Raw genomic sequence first — 17,521 nt, 5'->3', positions numbered from 1 at the left:
GAGTCTGTGTGTCTGTGTTCTATAATGGCGGAAGATGGTTTGATAGAAACTAATCTCTCTCCCCCCTCTCTCTCTCTCTCTCTCTCTCTCTCTCTCTCTCTCTCTCTCTCCCTCTCTTTATATCTATCTATCTATCTATATCTATCTATATTTATCTATCTATATCTCTCTCTCTCTCTCTCGCTCTCTTTCTCTCTCACACACACACACACACACACTCACTCTCTCTTTTTCCCTCGCTCTCTCGCTCTTTCTCTCCCTCTCTCCCTGTCCCTCTCTCCCTCTCTCCCTCTCTCCCTCTCCCTCTCTCCATCTCCCTCTCCCCCTCTCTCAGCTTGTGTCTGTGTAAACAGAGAGAGAGAGGCCAAGAGACCTGCATCTGGCTGGACCGCCATATCACGTACTGATCCACCATCTCTGATGTCTGCCACCACCTGCACTCACTGGGAAGGATCTGGGATGACGCCATGACAGATATTAACCTCCTCAGCTCCACACAGGGATAACCACACTAGAACCTCATTCCACCTCAGAGGCACATCCACCACCATCCTCCCTCACGTCCATCCCAGCTGGCACCATGATGGGAGACGGAGTCGGGAGCTGGGAGTGTCTGAGTCCGTCTGAGTTCGGTCAGCTGCAGCAGTATAGCGAGTGTGAGTACTAGCATTACCTGTTATAGCAATTGGTAAACTGAGGCAAATATATCCTGACATATCACTATCAGCAATACTTGTGTCAGACCTTGGGTCAAATACATTAAAATACTTGAGCTGAGCTTGATTTAGTTTTCTCTACACAATGGGATCAATGGAATAGTTCCAATAGTGCAAACTAAATCAAGCTCATGCATTTGACCCAGGTCTGATAGCTGCGATAACCTGACATACCCAGACCAGGTCTGGTAAGTGGGATACCCTGAGGTCACCAGACAAGGTCTGATAGCTGGGATAACCTGACGTACTGTAACCAGACAAGGTCTGATAGCTGGGATAACCTGACGTACTGTAACCAGACAAGGTCTGATAGCTGGGATAACCTGAAGTACTGTAACCAGACAAGGTCTGATAGCTGGGATAACCTGACGTACTGTAACCAGACCAGGTCTGATAGCTGGGATAACCTGACGTACTGTAACCAGACAAGGTCTGATAGCTGGGATAACCTGACGTACTGTAACCAGACAAGGTCTGTAACCAGACAAGGTCTGATAGCTGGGATAACCTGAAACACCCAGACCAGGTCTGGTAAGTGGGATACCCTGAGGTCACCAGACCAGCTCTGATAGCTGGGATAACCTGACGTACTGTAACCAGACAAGGTCTGATAGCTGGGATAACCTGAAACACCCAGACCAGGTCTGGTAAGTGGGATACCCTGAGGTCACCAGACCAGCTCTGATAGCTGGGATAACATGACGTACTGTAACCAGACCAGGTCTGATAGCTGGGATAACCTGACGTACTGTAACCAGACAAGGTCTGATAGCTGGGATAACCTGACGTACTGTAACCAGACAAGGTCTGATAGCTGGGATAACCTGACGTACTGTAACCAGACAAGGTCTGATAGCTGGGATAACCTGACGTACTGTAACCAGACAAGGTCTGATAGCTGGGATAACCTGACGTACTGTAACCAGACAAGGTCTGATAGCTGGGATACCCTGACATACTGTAACCAGACAAGGTCTGATAGCTGGGATAACCTGACGTACTGTAACCAGACAAGGTCTGATAGCTGGGATAACCTGACGTACTGTAACCAGACAAGGTCTGATAGCTGGGATAACCTGACGTACTGTAACCAGACAAGGTCTGATAGCTGGGATAACCTGACGTACTGTAACCAGACCAGCTCTGATAGCTGGGATAACCTGACGTACTGTAACCAGACAAGGTCTGATAGCTGGGATAACCTGACGTACTGTAACCAGACAAGGTCTGATAGCTGGGATAACCTGACGTACTGTAACCAGACAAGGTCTGATAGCTGGGATAACCTGACGTACTGTAACCAGACAAGGTCTGATAGCTGGGATACCCTGACATACTGTAACCAGACAAGGTCTGATAGCTGGGATAACCTGAAACACCCAGACCAGGTCTGGTAAGTGGGATACCCTGAGGTCACCAGACAAGGTCTGATAGCTGGGATAACCTGACGTACTGTAACCAGACAAGGTCTGATAGCTGGGATAACCTGACGTACTGTAACCAGACAAGGTCTGATAGCTGGGATAACCTGACGTACTGTAACCAGACAAGGTCTGATAGCTGGGATAACCTGACGTACTGTAACCAGACCAGCTCTGATAGCTGGGATAACCTGACGTACTGTAACCAGACAAGGTCTGATAGCTGGGATAACCTGACGTACTGTAACCAGACAAGGTCTGATAGCTGGGATAACCTGACGTACTGTAACCAGACAAGGTCTGATAGCTGGGATAACCTGACGTACTGTAACCAGACAAGGTCTGATAGCTGGGATACCCTGACATACTGTAACCAGACAAGGTCTGATAGCTGGGATAACCTGAAACACCCAGACCAGGTCTGGTAAGTGGGATACCCTGAGGTCACCAGACAAGGTCTGATAGCTGGGATAACCTGACGTACTGTAACCAGACAAGGTCTGATAGCTGGGATAACCTGACGTACTGTAACCAGACCAGCTCTGATAGCTGGGATAACCTGACGTACTGTAACCAGACAAGGTCTGATAGCTGGGATAACCTGACGTACTGTAACCAGACAAGGTCTGATAGCTGGGATAACCTGACGTACTGTAACCAGACAAGGTCTGATAGCTGGGATAACCTGACGTACTGTAACCAGACAAGGTCTGATAGCTGGGATAACCTGACGTACTGTAACCAGACAAGGTCTGATAGCTGGGATACCCTGACGTACTGTAACCAGACAAGGTCTGATAGCTGGGATAACCTGACGTACTGTAACCAGACAAGGTCTGATAGCTGGGATAACCTGACGTACTGTAACCAGACAAGGTCTGATAGCTGGGATAACCTGACGTACTGTAACCAGACAAGGTCTGATAGCTGGGATACCCTGACGTACTGTAACCAGACAAGGTCTGATAGCTGGGATAACCTGACGTACTGTAACCAGACAAGGTCTGATAGCTGGGATACCCTGAGGTCACCAGACCAGCTCTGATAGCTGGGATAACCTGACGTACTGTAACCAGACAAGGTCTGATAGCTGGGATAACCTGACGTACTGTAACCAGACAAGGTCTGATAGCTGGGATAACCTGAAACACCCAGACCAGGTCTGGTAAGTGGGATACCCTGAGGTCACCAGACAAGGTCTGATAGCTGGGATAACCTGACGTACTGTAACCAGACAAGGTCTGATAGCTGGGATAACCTGACGTACTGTAACCAGACAAGGTCTGATAGCTGGGATAACCTGACGTACTGTAACCAGACAAGGTCTGATAGCTGGGATAACCTGACGTACTGTAACCAGACAAGGTCTGATAGCTGGGATAACCTGACGTACTGTAACCAGACAAGGTCTGATAGCTGGGATAACCTGAAACACCCAGACCAGGTCTGGTAAGTGGGATACCCTGAGGTCACCAGACCAGCTCTGATAGCTGGGATAACCTGACGTACTGTAACCAGACAAGGTCTGATAGCTGGGATACCTTGAGGTCACCAGACTGAGAGTCAAATGCCAGGTTGTGTACATAGAGGGCGGTACCAAAGAAATGCACCTCCCCCTTCCAAGCCTCACTTCCTACCCATGATTTGCCTAAGTGGTCGGATGTAGGAAATTGTTTTTCTTTGCGCTTGAAGATAAATGATTCATACAAATATAATTTTCCCCCTCCCCATTGACTATTTCTACCACTACATCATCTTGCTTGTTTTTTTCATTTACATTTGAGTAATTTAGCAGACACTCTTATCGAGAGCGACTTATAGTTAATGCAACCATCTTAAGTAGGGGAGCAAAGGGAGGGTATATTACCGGTAACTTTCAAAGTTTACCAGTAAACTATCTGAATTTTGGTAACGTTCAAGGATTCTCTGGAATTTATCACATGAAATCCAGGCTGTATCACATCCGGCCGTGATAGGGCAGCGTACAACTGGCCCAGCGTCGTCCGGGTTTGGCCGGTGTAGGCCGTCATTGTAAATAATCATTTGTTCTTAACTGACTTGCCTAGTTAAATAAAGGTTAAAAAACGTTCTAGTTTTATTTTTGTCTCTCTCTACGCGTAGGTAACTCATCCATATCAGCAGCCTTCCCACCCCAGACATTTGTAAGTCAAAGGAGAATCCATCACTAGTCTGGCTTTCCTTGTAATAGATGAGCCTTAATTTTCACTCCCTTACAATCTATTGAGCTGATACACATCCACACAGCATCTGAATAGATTGTGTTGTCTGAGAGAAACAATTTTTTATTTATTTTTTATCTGAGGATTCCTCTATTCATAGACATACCTAAGAACACAATGTTCACATTCCCTAGACCTATTCATCTGTTGTCTAGAGATATAGTCAATTGTTGAGCGAGCTTGTCATTGAAACAGAAATTGATCAAACACAAAGCCTAACACATAAATGGTTATGAGGTCAAAAGTAGTGCACTGCATGAGGAATAGGGTGCTGTTTGGAATGCAGGCATGATTTCATTCTGCTGATGAGGAAGGAATGAAGGCTGCTTTTGATTTATCAAGACTTGACCCATCTTTTCCTATGATCTCTCCTTCCCTCGTTCATCTGAGTAATTTATTAATGGCTAAGGCTAAAAATACTCCTCCTGGCTCTTTCTTTCTCCTTCTCTCTATCCAGACAGTTTTATTTGTGCAGCTGCTTTGAGTTAATTTTTTTGTTTCTTTTCTTTTCTGTGATTTGGCTCCACAGCACAGACCCATACAGTATGGTGGCTCCATAACATAGACCCATACAGTATGGTGGCTCCATAACATAGACCCATACAGTATGGTGGCTCCATAACATAGACCCATACAGTATGGTGGCTCCACAGCACAGACCCATACAGTATGGTGGCTCCATAACATAGACCCATACAGTATGGTGGCTCCATAACATAGACCCATACAGTATGGTGGCTCCATAACATAGACCCATACAGTATGGTGGCTCCATAACATAGACCCATACAGTATGGTGGCTCCATAACATAGACCCATACAGTATGGTGGCTCCATAACATAGACCCATACAGTATGGTGGCTCCATAACACAGACCCATACAGTATGGTGGCTCCATAACATAGACCCATACAGTATGGTGGCTCCATAACATAGACCCATACAGTATGGTGGCTCCATAACATAGACCCATACAGTATGGTGGCTCCATAACATAGACCCATACAGTATGGTGGCTCCATAACATAGACCCATACAGTATGGTGGCTCCATAACATAGACCCATACAACAGTCAACAATACCACCTTAGTGGTACTGTACACTCCGGCATTAAAACAGGTGAATTCGATGCAAAACATTAATTATTTTGCCTCCATGCTTCTGTTCACAAAGACCAGGATATAATATTTATCTTGATTGCCCTTTCTTATGATCCCTGCTCAGGCCTGTTTTCTACCCATAATAGAGGCAGCCAGTCAATAGCAGTGTGTACTGTTCATTCTATGAGTATGAATAGCAGAAGTGAGATAGCAATTGCTGCTGTATTGTTCATTGCAAACGGGGTGTTTTGTCTCTTTCCTCTGTCTGTGTGAAAAGGGGTGTGTGTGAGAGACGAACATCCGCTCTTCACAGAGCAGAGTGCTAAAGGGCTTGTTGATTTTGACACTGCTGTGCTAATGATGAGAGGAGGATATTTGTCATCTATTTACGCTGGGTTGCTAATGGGCCTTCTGTCACATGTACGACCACAATGCTGCTGCTGGTGGTGGATGGGTATGTGTGTGTGTGTGTGTGTGTGTGTGTGTGTGTGTGTGTGTGTGTGTGTGTGTGTGTGTGTGTGTGTGTGTGTGTGTGTGTGTGTGTGTGTGTGTGTGTGTGTGTGGGTGGGTGGGTGTGTGGGTGGGTGGGTGTGTGTGTGTGTGGGTATTATTTCAAAATACTTGGAGCGTTTGATTGAGCCTGCCTTGAGTGGTCAGGTAGGCGGGGATTATTCTGTTGGTTCCATTCCGCCAGACAAGCTCAATTAAGCCCATATTGTGAAAATACAAACACTGTTTGAACCCAGGTCTGCTGTGTTGGATGAATGTCTGTGTCTGTGCTACTATAATGTTGTTGGTAATTGTGTCTGGTGTGTCTGTTTTCAATAGGAGATAATAAAGGAGAAATATAATGGAAAAGGTGAAACGTTAGTGTCAGCTACAGTGAGACTGTTCTTGTTTTTGTGCTGGTTGTAGGGATAACTAGCTACAGTATAGTTAGCTGAATGATCTACTTCATCAACTATTTTATGGTAAATGGAGTGGATTTACTGTAGCCTAAGTTGTCTCAGGTCATTACCTATTGTTAGTTGATTCAGCGAGCGAATATGATTGCTCAGATCAGAGATTTGCCTGGGGAGGGGGGTCTGCTTTGCATACATGCATACATATGAAATGCACACCTGCCCGCATGTGTGTGAGTATGTGCATGCGAGCATAGATGTGATTGAGCATTTTCAGTGAATGAGAATGTCTTCTCAGTAAGTCAACTCACCTGTTTAGATAAGGGTCAGCTATCTTTGGTCCCTGCCTCACTACCTTGCCTCAGTATGACAGGCTGAGAGGTGACTGGCGTTGGGGGGATAAGGGTTAACTATCTATGGTCCCTGCCTTCCTGCCTTGCCTCAGTATGACAGGCTAACAGATGATTGGCATCGGGAGGAGGAGGGGGGAAACCCAGGGAGATATTAGCATGGCTGGGTGTAAAACACACTATGTTCCTGGTCCCTGTGTCTCACACCCTGCCTGCTCATGCAGTCACCTAACACCTAACTGGCCTTTGTTTTAGACAGAGGAGAGAGCAGGGTTCCCAGAATGATTTTAGCTTCTGTCTGAGACTCTGAGGGTAGAAAACTATTTATCAAGGAGCGTATACAATCTGGCATTGTAATTGTCCAATTAAATCCATTCGTTTAGTAGTTTTGGCACCAGGTGTATCATTGGGTGGGGGAAATGCTGCTGGATATGCTGATTGTCTTTTGGGCCCTAGCTGTATCTGAGAGATCATCAGGGTAGATCATGAGGGGCAAATCTAATAGAGGTAAAAATGAGTTTAGCTAATTAATTAAACAAATAGACCAATTAAGCCAGGAAAGTTGTTAGGAATGCAATAGTGAATCATCTCTGTGGAGATGGTTTGGATGCCCACTCTCTTTTCTCTCTTTAATACAACCAAAATCTTACGGCATACAGAATTATCTCAGACTCCGAGTTGGGTTAGACCATAGAAATGTAATTAGATACGGTATATCTTAATGGGTTGGATAATCACCCCCCCCTCTCTCCTCCCTTTGGTAGAAAAACCCCTATAGCATACTGAATCATCTCTGGAGTTGTCATGACTGTCCTGATCAGGTCAGGTTACAGGAGACCACAACCCTACAGATTATCTCTCAACCCCAACAGAGGAGGAGAGATCTAGGGGTCTGAAGATGTGGGGGTTTTATGACCCCTCACGCACCTGGTAAATCTCAGGCCACAGACAAATTCCTTTGTCCTGTTACTATGGAGAACCAACCTCAGAACATTAAACATGAAATAAAGGGACTTATGAACAAGGGTTTCCGTCAGCCACATTGGTGGTCATGACGATAGATGAAATATGAAAATGTATATCATTTTTGTTTTGTTATTAAAGGTTAATAGATTACGTTATTACGAAAACTTTGTAATGTGAAGAGTTTTCCTAATATATGTTTGATGTTTATACATTGTACGTTGTGTGGAAAATGTCCAAATCAAAGGGAATGTTTTGGTAAAGATTAAATGTTAAGTTGTCTAAAATTGGATTTGAGTGAAATCTAGACCTTGCCCTCATTGCCCTCACTTGGTACGCCCAGAGAATTGCCCTAAAGGCGGTTACGCCCACTTCTGACCCAAGGGTATAAAACCTGTGAGTAAAGAATTCACAGACAAGACTACGTGACCCAAGCTGCAGCCAAGGTCTAAAAAGTCAACTAACCCAAAACGCAACGCAAGTTTGAAGACAAATAAATATTTTTCTACCTAAGCTACGGATGAGTAGCTGTGTCTAAGCGGGTGAATTCAAGTTGAACCACCTAGCCTCCATCTCCCATCGAATCGTGGCATCTACACTGTTTCATTCCAACGCTGTGAGCTCTGAGCTACAGAGTTGTCTGTCCTCAGAAGACCCCTTCCAGAGCAAGGGTAAGGGAACAGACTCCTAAGCCAAAAGGACACTGACATTGGGAGGACGATCAGAGAGGTGCGCCGGAGTAGTGCGTCATCGAGAAGCCTGAACGGTCCCCTAAACAGTCTGCGCACAGAATCCTCAGAGATCTTCCTCACGTAATTACATCATTATATTCTGGCCCATAAGAGCGGCAGATTGGAGCAAGGCTAGGGTTAGAATAGCATAGCTGACAAATTCACCCAAATGTATATTTCCCTCGTGTACTCTCTTTTTCCTCTCTCTCTTTGAAATCCCCATTTTAGTGTGTTGGCCCGTTATACTAAGTTCTAATCAATAGCCTATAATGTGTTTTGTCTATGTGTATCTTTAATCATCATTTTAGCTTTCTCGTAAATAAATATTCAACTAAGATTGGTGTGGTACGAACTCATTGGTGAGACCCGGGTCCGTGCAGACACACGGACTATACGACGGAACGAGATTGTAGAGGTGACTGGTTAATTAGCGGCTGTTGTAAATATTATTTGAGTTAATTTGGGAAATAGAAACTCAATAAAATTTGTTTTCCCATGGTGCCCCAGGTTAATGAGTTAATAATTGCTTGATTCAGTTAATCACGCAATTAGAAACTTGTAATCATTCGATGAGCAACCGTCATCACATGAACTAATACAACGTCACGACAATCTCTATGGATTGAACGCCCCACACGTTCTCCTCTCTCTAGTACACAGCAGTCCAGCTTATGTTAGGTGAGCTCAGTAGTTTAGATCTGGGAAAGAATAGCATACGTTATCTAAATGAATCATCTGTATGGAGTGAGGCTGAACAGTCACACTTCCTAAATCTACATTGGCCTCATGGCTTTCTTATGTCATCGGCCGGCAAATATAGGTTTATGGTGGATACAGTGTCTGACAGTCTTCTACCCTATAGTACGTATTACAATATTTTCAAGTGTTGCACATGTAAAGTAGTCTTAAATTCTTACACAGTATGACGTGCATATCTTTGTCATGCACTGTATAACCTCTCCCGTCACTCAATTTCAATTCAAGGAGCTTTATTGGCATGGGAAAACATATGTTAACATTGCCAAAGCAAGTTAAGTAGATATTACACAAAAGTGTAATAAACAATAACAATTAACAGTAAACATTACACTCGCCTGCTACACCAACTACTTATCAGATAGAGTTCAGTGTGTCAAATCGGAGGGCCTGTTATCCGGACCTCTGGCAGTCGCTATGGGGGTGCCACAGGGTTCAATTCTCGCTGCCCGCACCCGCCCGCCCAACTAGCATCACTACTCTGGACTGAATACCTAGGTGTCTGGCTAGACTGTAAACTCTCCTTCCAGACTCACATTAAGCATCTCCAATCCAAAGTTAAATCTAGAATCGGCTTCCTATTTCGCAACAAAGCCTCCTTCACTCATGCTACCAAACATACCCTCGTAAAACTGACTATCCTACCGATCCTTGATTTCGGCGATGCCATTTACAAATTAGCCTCCAACACTCTACTCAGCAAATTGGATGCAGTCTATCACAGTGCCGTCCGTTTTGTCACCAAAGCCCCATATACTCGTCACGTTCGTTGTATTGATGAGACCAAGGCGCAGCGTGATATGAATATAATCTTCTTTTAATAAAGAAGAAAACCAAAAACCGTGCCGCTATATAGACCGAGTGCTGACATGCAACTACACATAGACAATAACCCACAAACTATCCCAGGCATATGGCTACCTAAATATGGTCCCCAATCAGAGACAACGATAAACAGCTGCCTCTGATTGAGAACCAATCTAGGCAACCATAGACATAAAAACACCTAGACTGGAAAACCACCATAAACATACAAAAACCCTAGACAGGGAAACACATATATCACCCTTGTCACACCCTGACCTAACCAAAATAATAAAGAAAACAAAGATAACTAAGGTCAGGGCGTGACAATACCACCCACCACTGCGACCTGTATGCTCTCGTTGGCTGGTCCTCGCTATATATTAGTCGCCAAACCCACTGTCTCCAGGTAATCTACAAGTCTTTGCTAGGTATAGCTCCGCCTTATTTTAGCTCACTGGTCACCATAGCAATATCCACCCATAGCACGCGCCTAAGCAGGTATATTTCATCCCCAAAGTCAAAACCTATTTTAGCCGCCTTTCCTTCCAGTTCTCTGCTGCCAATGACAGGAACTAATTGCAAAAATCACTGAAGTTGGAGACTTATATCTCCCTCACTAACTTTAAGCATCAGCTGTCAGAGCAGCTTACCGATCGCTGCAGCTGTAAGCAGCCCATCCAACCAACTACCTACCTCATCCCCATATTTGTTTTTGTTTTTCTGCTCTTTTCACACCAGTATTTCTACTTGCACATCCTCATCTGCACATATATCACTCCAGTGTAAATTGCTAAATTGTAATTACTTTGCCACTATGGCCTATTTATTGCCTTACCTCCTTAATTAATTTGCACACACTGTATACAGATGGTTTTTTCTTCTATTGTGTTATTGACTGTACGTTTGTTTATCTCATGTGTAACTCTGTGTTGTTGTTTTTGTCGCACTGCTTTGCTTTATCTGGGCCAGGTTGCAGTTGTAAATGAGAACTTGTTCTCAACTGGCCTACCTGGTTAATAAAGGTGTTCTCAACTGGCCTACCTGGTTAATAAAGGTGTTCTCAACTGGCCTACCTGGTTAATAAAGGTGTTCTCAACTGGCCTACCTGGTTAAATAAAGGTGTTCTCAACTGGCCTACCTGGTTAAATAAAGGTGTTCTCAACTGGCCTACCTGGTTAAATAAAGGTGTTCTCAACTGGCCTACCTGGTTAATAAAGGTGTTCTCAACTGGCCTACCTGGTTAATAAAGGTGTTCTCAACTGGCCTACCTGGTTAATAAAGGTGTTCTCAACTGGCCTACCTGGTTAATAAAGGTGTTCTCAACTGGCCTACCTGGTTAATAAAGGTGTTCTCAACTGGCCTACCTGGTTAATAAAGGTGTTCTCAACTGGCCTACCTGGTTAATAAAGGTGTTCTCAACTGGCCTACCTGGTTAATAAAGGTGTTCTCAACTGGCCTACCTGGTTAATAAAGGTGTTCTCAACTGGCCTACCTGGTTAATAAAGGTGTTCTCAACTGGCCTACCTGGTTAATAAAGGTGTTCTCAACTGGCCTACCTGGTTAATAAAGGTGTTCTCAACTGGCCTACCTGGTTAATAAAGGTGTTCTCAACTGGCCTACCTGGTTAATAAAGGTGTTCTCAACTGGCCTACCTGGTTAATAAAGGTACCTGGTTAATAAAGGTGTTCTCAACTGGCCTACCTGGTTCAACTGGCCTACCTGGTTAAAGGTGTTCTCAACTGGCCTACCTGGTTAATAAAGGTGTTCTCAACTGGCCTACCTGGTTAATAAAGGTGTTCTCAACTGGCCTACCTGGTTAATAAAGGTGTTCTCAACTGGCCTACCTGGTTAATAAAGGTGTTCTCAACTGGCCTACCTGGTTAATAAAGGTGTTCTCAACTGGCCTACCTGGTTAATAAAGGTGTTCTCAACTGGCCTACCTGGTTAATAAAGGTGTTCTCAACTGGCCTACCTGGTTAATAAAGGTGTTCTCAACTGGCCTACCTGGTTAATAAAGGTGTTCTCAACTGGCCTACCTGGTTAATAAAGGTGTTCTCAACTGGCCTACCTGGTTAATAAAGGTGTTCTCAACTGGCCTACCTGGTTAATAAAGGTGTTCTCAACTGGCCTACCTGGTTAATAAAGGTGTTCTCAACTGGCCTACCTGGTTAATAAAGGTGTTCTCAACTGGCCTACCTGGTTAATAAAGGTGTTCTCAACTGGCCTACCTGGTTAATAAAGGTGTTCTCAACTGGCCTACCTGGTTAATAAAGGTGTTCTCAACTGGCCTACCTGGTTAATAAAGGTGTTCTCAACTGGCCTACCTGGTTAATAAAGGTGTTCTCAACTGGCCTACCTGGTTAATAAAGGTGTTCTCAACTGGCCTACCTGGTTAATAAAGGTGTTCTCAACTGGCCTACCTGGTTAATAAAGGTGTTCTCAACTGGCCTACCTGGTTAATAAAGGTGTTCTCAACTGGCCTACCTGGTTAATAAAGGTGTTCTCAACTGGCCTACCTGGTTAATAAAGGTGTTCTCAACTGGCCTACCTGGTTAAATAAAGGTGAAATTAAAAAAATACATTAAAAAAAACCTCCCAGAAGTTCCAAAATAATAAATACATTTCAAATGTCATATTATGTATATATACAATGTAACAATGTGCAAATGGTTAAAGTACAAAGGGGAAAGTAAATAAACATAAATATGGGTTGTATTTACAATGGTGTTTGTTCTTCACTGGTTGACCTTTTCCTGTGGCAACAGGTCTCAAATCTTGCTGCTGTGATGGCACACTGTGGTATTTCACCCATTAGATATGGGAGTTTATCAAAATCGGGTTGTTTTTGAATTCTTTGTGGATGTGTGTAATCTGAGGGAAATACTGTATGTGTCTCTAATATGGTCATACATTTGACGGGGGGTTAGGAAGTGCAGCTCAGTTTCCACCTCATTTTGTGGTCAGGGTGCACATGGCCTGTTTTCTCTTGAGAGCCAGGTCTGCCTACAGTAATCTTTCTCAATAGCAAGGCTATGCTCACTGAATCTGTACAGAGTCAAAGTTTTCCCTGACTTTGGGTCAGTCACAGTGGTCAGGTATTCTGCCACTCACTCTCTCTCTTTCTCAGATTCCACCAAGAAGCTGAAGGATGTTCTGGGGGAGTTTCACGGTGAAGGAGTCCTCTCCAAGTACAATCCTGAGCAGGTACAGTACGTCTCTGCCTCACCCCTTTCCTCCCTTATACCTCTCCTCTCCCCTCCTCCTTGTCCCTCCTTTCCTCTCACCCCAGTTCTCCTCCCCTATTTTCTCCTCCCCTACCCTTCCTGAGGGAGATCAATAGATTAGTTATGTTATTAAGACCCTGGTTATCCCATGACTCAGTCCTTAGCTCCATCACTGAAACGCTTAGTCATCCCATCCATTTCGAGTGTAATGAGGTGAAAAACACTTCCTCCCTCCCTTGCCCTCACCATCAACGTGCCTCTGACGCCCTTTAGCCTCCACGGTGACGACAGAGGGGACACGCGTTACGTCATCGTGTTAACGAGGATAGGTGGCGCTGTCATTCTATTATGGTCTGTCTGGATGGGTCACCACTCCACTTCCCCTGTCCCTAACCCTACTCATTTCTAATCTCCTGCCCCCTTTCCTTCTAATAACTCCAGCATCATGACATGAGTAACAGCCTCACAGTGGCTGGATGGCGCCATCAGAGCCCCAGTCGCACTCAGACATCATGTGGCCTGTGGTGTGATCACTAGACCCAGCGAGGGCAGGCGAAGGGCTGCTGGTATTCTCTGCATTGTGTGGCAAGGAGCGAGGTAACTCTTGTGCTCGTGTAATCCATTAGTCGTTCTCTTGGTGACTCATCAATCCTTGCCTGTTCTGGAAGCTGCCTTGAACGCCGGTGACAAACCATCAGTGGAGTTGCCTCCCCCCGCCTCCGACCGCCTCTGACTGTATTTCTTCATGACAGATTAGCGATAAGGCGGACAGGGGACTGTAAATTAAAGGGTGGAGGTGTTTCCACACACATACACACACACACTTTCCACAGGAGGCACTGACGGAGGGAACATCAATCAGATGGACTATAATTTATGACTGTGTCATTCAGTTGAGCTCATCTCGCTGTGAGACTGTCATCCCTGAGGATGTATGTCACTTTAGTGACCGGAGGACCCCAGGAGTGACAAGAACTATGTTCCTTTAATACATATTGAGAACAAAGACAGGGTTGGGAGCCAGGGTTTAATATGTATTGATAATACAGACAGGGTTGGGAACCAGGGTTTAATACATCTTGAGAATGCAGACAGGGTTGGGAGCCAGGGTTTAATATGTATTGATAATACAGACAGGGTTGGGAACCAGGGTTTAATACATATTGAGAACAAAGACAGGGTTGGGAGCCAGGGTTTAATATGTATTGAGAACACAGACAGGGTTGGGAACCAGGGTTTAATATGTATTGAGAACACAGACAGGGTTGGGAACCAGGGTTTAATACATCTTGAGAATGCAGACAGGGTTGGGAGCCAGGGTTTAATACATCTTGAGAACACAGACAGGGTTGGGAGCCAGGGTTTAATATGTATTGAGAACACAGACAGGGTTGGGAGCCAGGGTTTAATATGTATTGATAATACAGACAGGGTTGGGAACCAGGGTTTAATACATCTTGAGAAGACAGACAGGGTTGGGAGCCAGGGTTTAATACATCTTGAGAACACAGACAGGGTTGGGAGCCAGGGTTTAATATGTATTGAGAGCACAGACAGGGATAGGAGCCAGGGTTTAATATGTATTGAGAACACAGACAGGGTTGGGAGCCAGGGTTTAACATGTATTGATAATACAGGCAGGGTTGGGAGCCAGGGTTTAATATGTATTGAGAACACAGGCAGGGTTGGGAGCCAGGGTTTAATATGTATTGAGAACACAGACAGGGTTGGGAGCCAGGGTTGAATACATCTTGAGAACACAGACAGGGATGGGAGCCAGGGTTTAATATGTATTGAGAACACAGACAGGGTTGGGAGCCAGGGTTTAATATGTATTGAGAACACAGACAGGGTTGGGAGCCAGGGTTTAATATGTATTGATACTACAGGCAGGGTTGGGAACCAGGGTTTAATATGTATTGATACTACAGGCAGAGTTGGGAACCAGGGTTTAATATGTATTGATACTACATGCAGGGTTGGGAGTCAGGGTTTAATATGTATTGATAATACAGGCAGGGTTGGGAGCCAGGGTTTAATATGTATTGATAATACAGGCAGGGTTGGGAGCCAGGGTTTAATATGTATTGATACTACAGGCAGGGTTGGGAACCAGGGTTTAATATGTATTGATACTACAGGCAGGGTTGGGAACCAGGGTTTAATATGTATTGATACTACAGGCAGGGTTGGGAGTCAGGGTTTAATATGTATTGATAATACAGGCAGGGTTGGGAGCCAGGGTTTAATATGTATTGATAATACAGGCAGGGTTGGGAGTCAGGGTTTAATATGTATTGATAATACAGGCAGGGTTGGGAGCCAGGGTGGTGGAGTGTGGTGGTTTGCCCTGTGCTCTGGTGAGAGGTTTTCTGTAATAGATATAGTGAAGTTTTTTAATGCAATTTAAAAAACATTCTTTCTCTTGGCTTTATTGGCTCAGGTAGTAAGGCCTCTCCCCCTCAACCTGATCTTTCACCCCCATCATAACCTTTACCCTCATCCTGACCTTTTACCCCCAACATAACCTCTCTCTGTCATGACTGCATGTGCCAGCCATGCATTCAAAGCTGTCCAATTTTAACCATAAATATATCCAAATTGTGAGTATGATGACACGCCCCGCTAGCTAGCGTGTACAATTTTTTTTTACCCTCTTGTTGTGTTGGCATGGATTCCACAATGAATTTGATTGATTTGTCAAGGCCATCACTGTTAGCAGGGAGATGTAGACAGCTTGATGGAGACATTCCAGAAATGCCTATCAAATCCTTGTGGGTGCTCTTATTGCAGACAAGCATGTCTTTCTCACGACATGACCTTACGACTCTTATTTGTTTTTTGGGATTTGTTTTAGGAAAGTGTGCATTTTTCTCAAAATCTGCTGTAAAGTAAATTAAGTTAATCTTTTGGTAGCTTCACCAAATAAGGAGAAGAGAGGAGGAGTGATATGAATGATGGTTCCGCAGGTCTGGCCTGCCAGCCCACTGCTCTCTCTCTCTCTCTGCCTCTGTCTTTCTGTCTGTCTGTCTGTCTGTCTGTCTGTCTGTCTGTCTGTCTGTCTGTCTGTCTGTCTGTCTGTCCCTTCATCTCTATCTCTCTCAGGGTTAGATCCACGGCACAGAGCCCAGGGAGGATCAGTAAGACACTGAACTGAATAGAGAGTTGCTATTAAGATGGGTAGTAGACTGATAGAAACTGATAGAAAGGGTTGCTAGGTAACCTGAATTAATGCTTTATGTTCCAAAACGTTTGTGTTTTGAATGACTAATACATAGCGCATGCAAGTTAATTAGTTTCATACATATTTGGTGTGATTAACCCTAACCGCTGCTGCCGCTTACTACTGCTGCCAACCCCATGTCTTACCCCCCGACTATGATGTAACCCCATGTCTCCTTACCCCCCACTATGATGTAACTCCATGTCTCCTTACCCCTCCACTATGATGTAACTCCATGTCTCCTTACCCCCCCCACTATGATGTAACTCCATGTCTCCTTACCCCCCCCACTATGATGTAACCCCATGTCTCCTTACCCCCCCCCACTATGATGTATCTCCATGTCTACCCCCCACTATGATGTAACCCCCCTCCCCCACTATGATGTAACCCCATGTCTCCTTACCCCCCCCCACTATGATGTAACTCCATGTCTCCTTACCCCCCACTGTGATGTAACCCCATGTCTCCTCACCCCAGTGTCTCCCCCCCCACTATGATGTAACTCCATGTCTTACCCCCCACTATGATGTAACCCCATGTCTCCTTACCCCCCACTATGATGTAACCCAGTGTCTCCTTGTCTCCCCCCCCACTATGATGTAACCCCATGTCTCTTCTTACCCCCCACTATGATGTAACCCAGTGTCTCCTTACCCCCCTCTATGATGTAACCCCATGTCTCCTTCTTACCCCCCACTATGATGTAACCCCATGTCTCCTTACCCCCCACTATGATGTAACCCCATGTCTCCTTCTAACCCCCCACTATGATCTAACCCCATGTCTCCTTCTAACCCCCCACTATGATGTAACCCCATGTCTCCTTCTAACCCCCCACTATGATGTAACCCCATGTTTCCTTCTTACCCCCCACTATGATGTAACCCCATGTCTCCTTCTTACCCCCCACTATGATGTAACCCCATGTCTCCTTCTTACCCCCCACTATGATGTAACCCCATGTCTCCTTCTTACCCCCCACTATGATGTAACCCCATGTCTCCTTCTTACCCCCCCACTATGATGTAACCCCATGTCTCCTTCTTACCCCCCACTATGATGTAACCCCATGTCTCCTTCTAA

General features: G+C 44.9%; 1 protein-coding gene across 1 annotated transcript in view; it reads left to right on the top strand.

Annotated features, from left to right (window-relative positions):
* LOC115130198 (diacylglycerol kinase beta-like) overlaps positions 1-17,521 on the top strand; it is a 136,675-nt gene that overhangs the window by 34,271 nt on the left and 84,883 nt on the right. The window contains exons 3-4 of the mRNA XM_065015939.1: positions 335-656; positions 13,116-13,192. Coding sequence (XP_064872011.1) covers positions 581-656; positions 13,116-13,192 — 153 coding nt within the window. The 5' untranslated portion in view covers positions 335-580. The remainder of the gene's footprint in view (positions 1-334; positions 657-13,115; positions 13,193-17,521) is intronic.

Source organism: Oncorhynchus nerka, linkage group LG1 (assembly GCF_034236695.1).
Source record: "Oncorhynchus nerka isolate Pitt River linkage group LG1, Oner_Uvic_2.0, whole genome shotgun sequence".
Taxonomy (NCBI): Eukaryota; Metazoa; Chordata; class Actinopteri; order Salmoniformes; family Salmonidae; genus Oncorhynchus; species Oncorhynchus nerka.
This window is presented reverse-complemented; position numbering and strand designations above follow the sequence as displayed.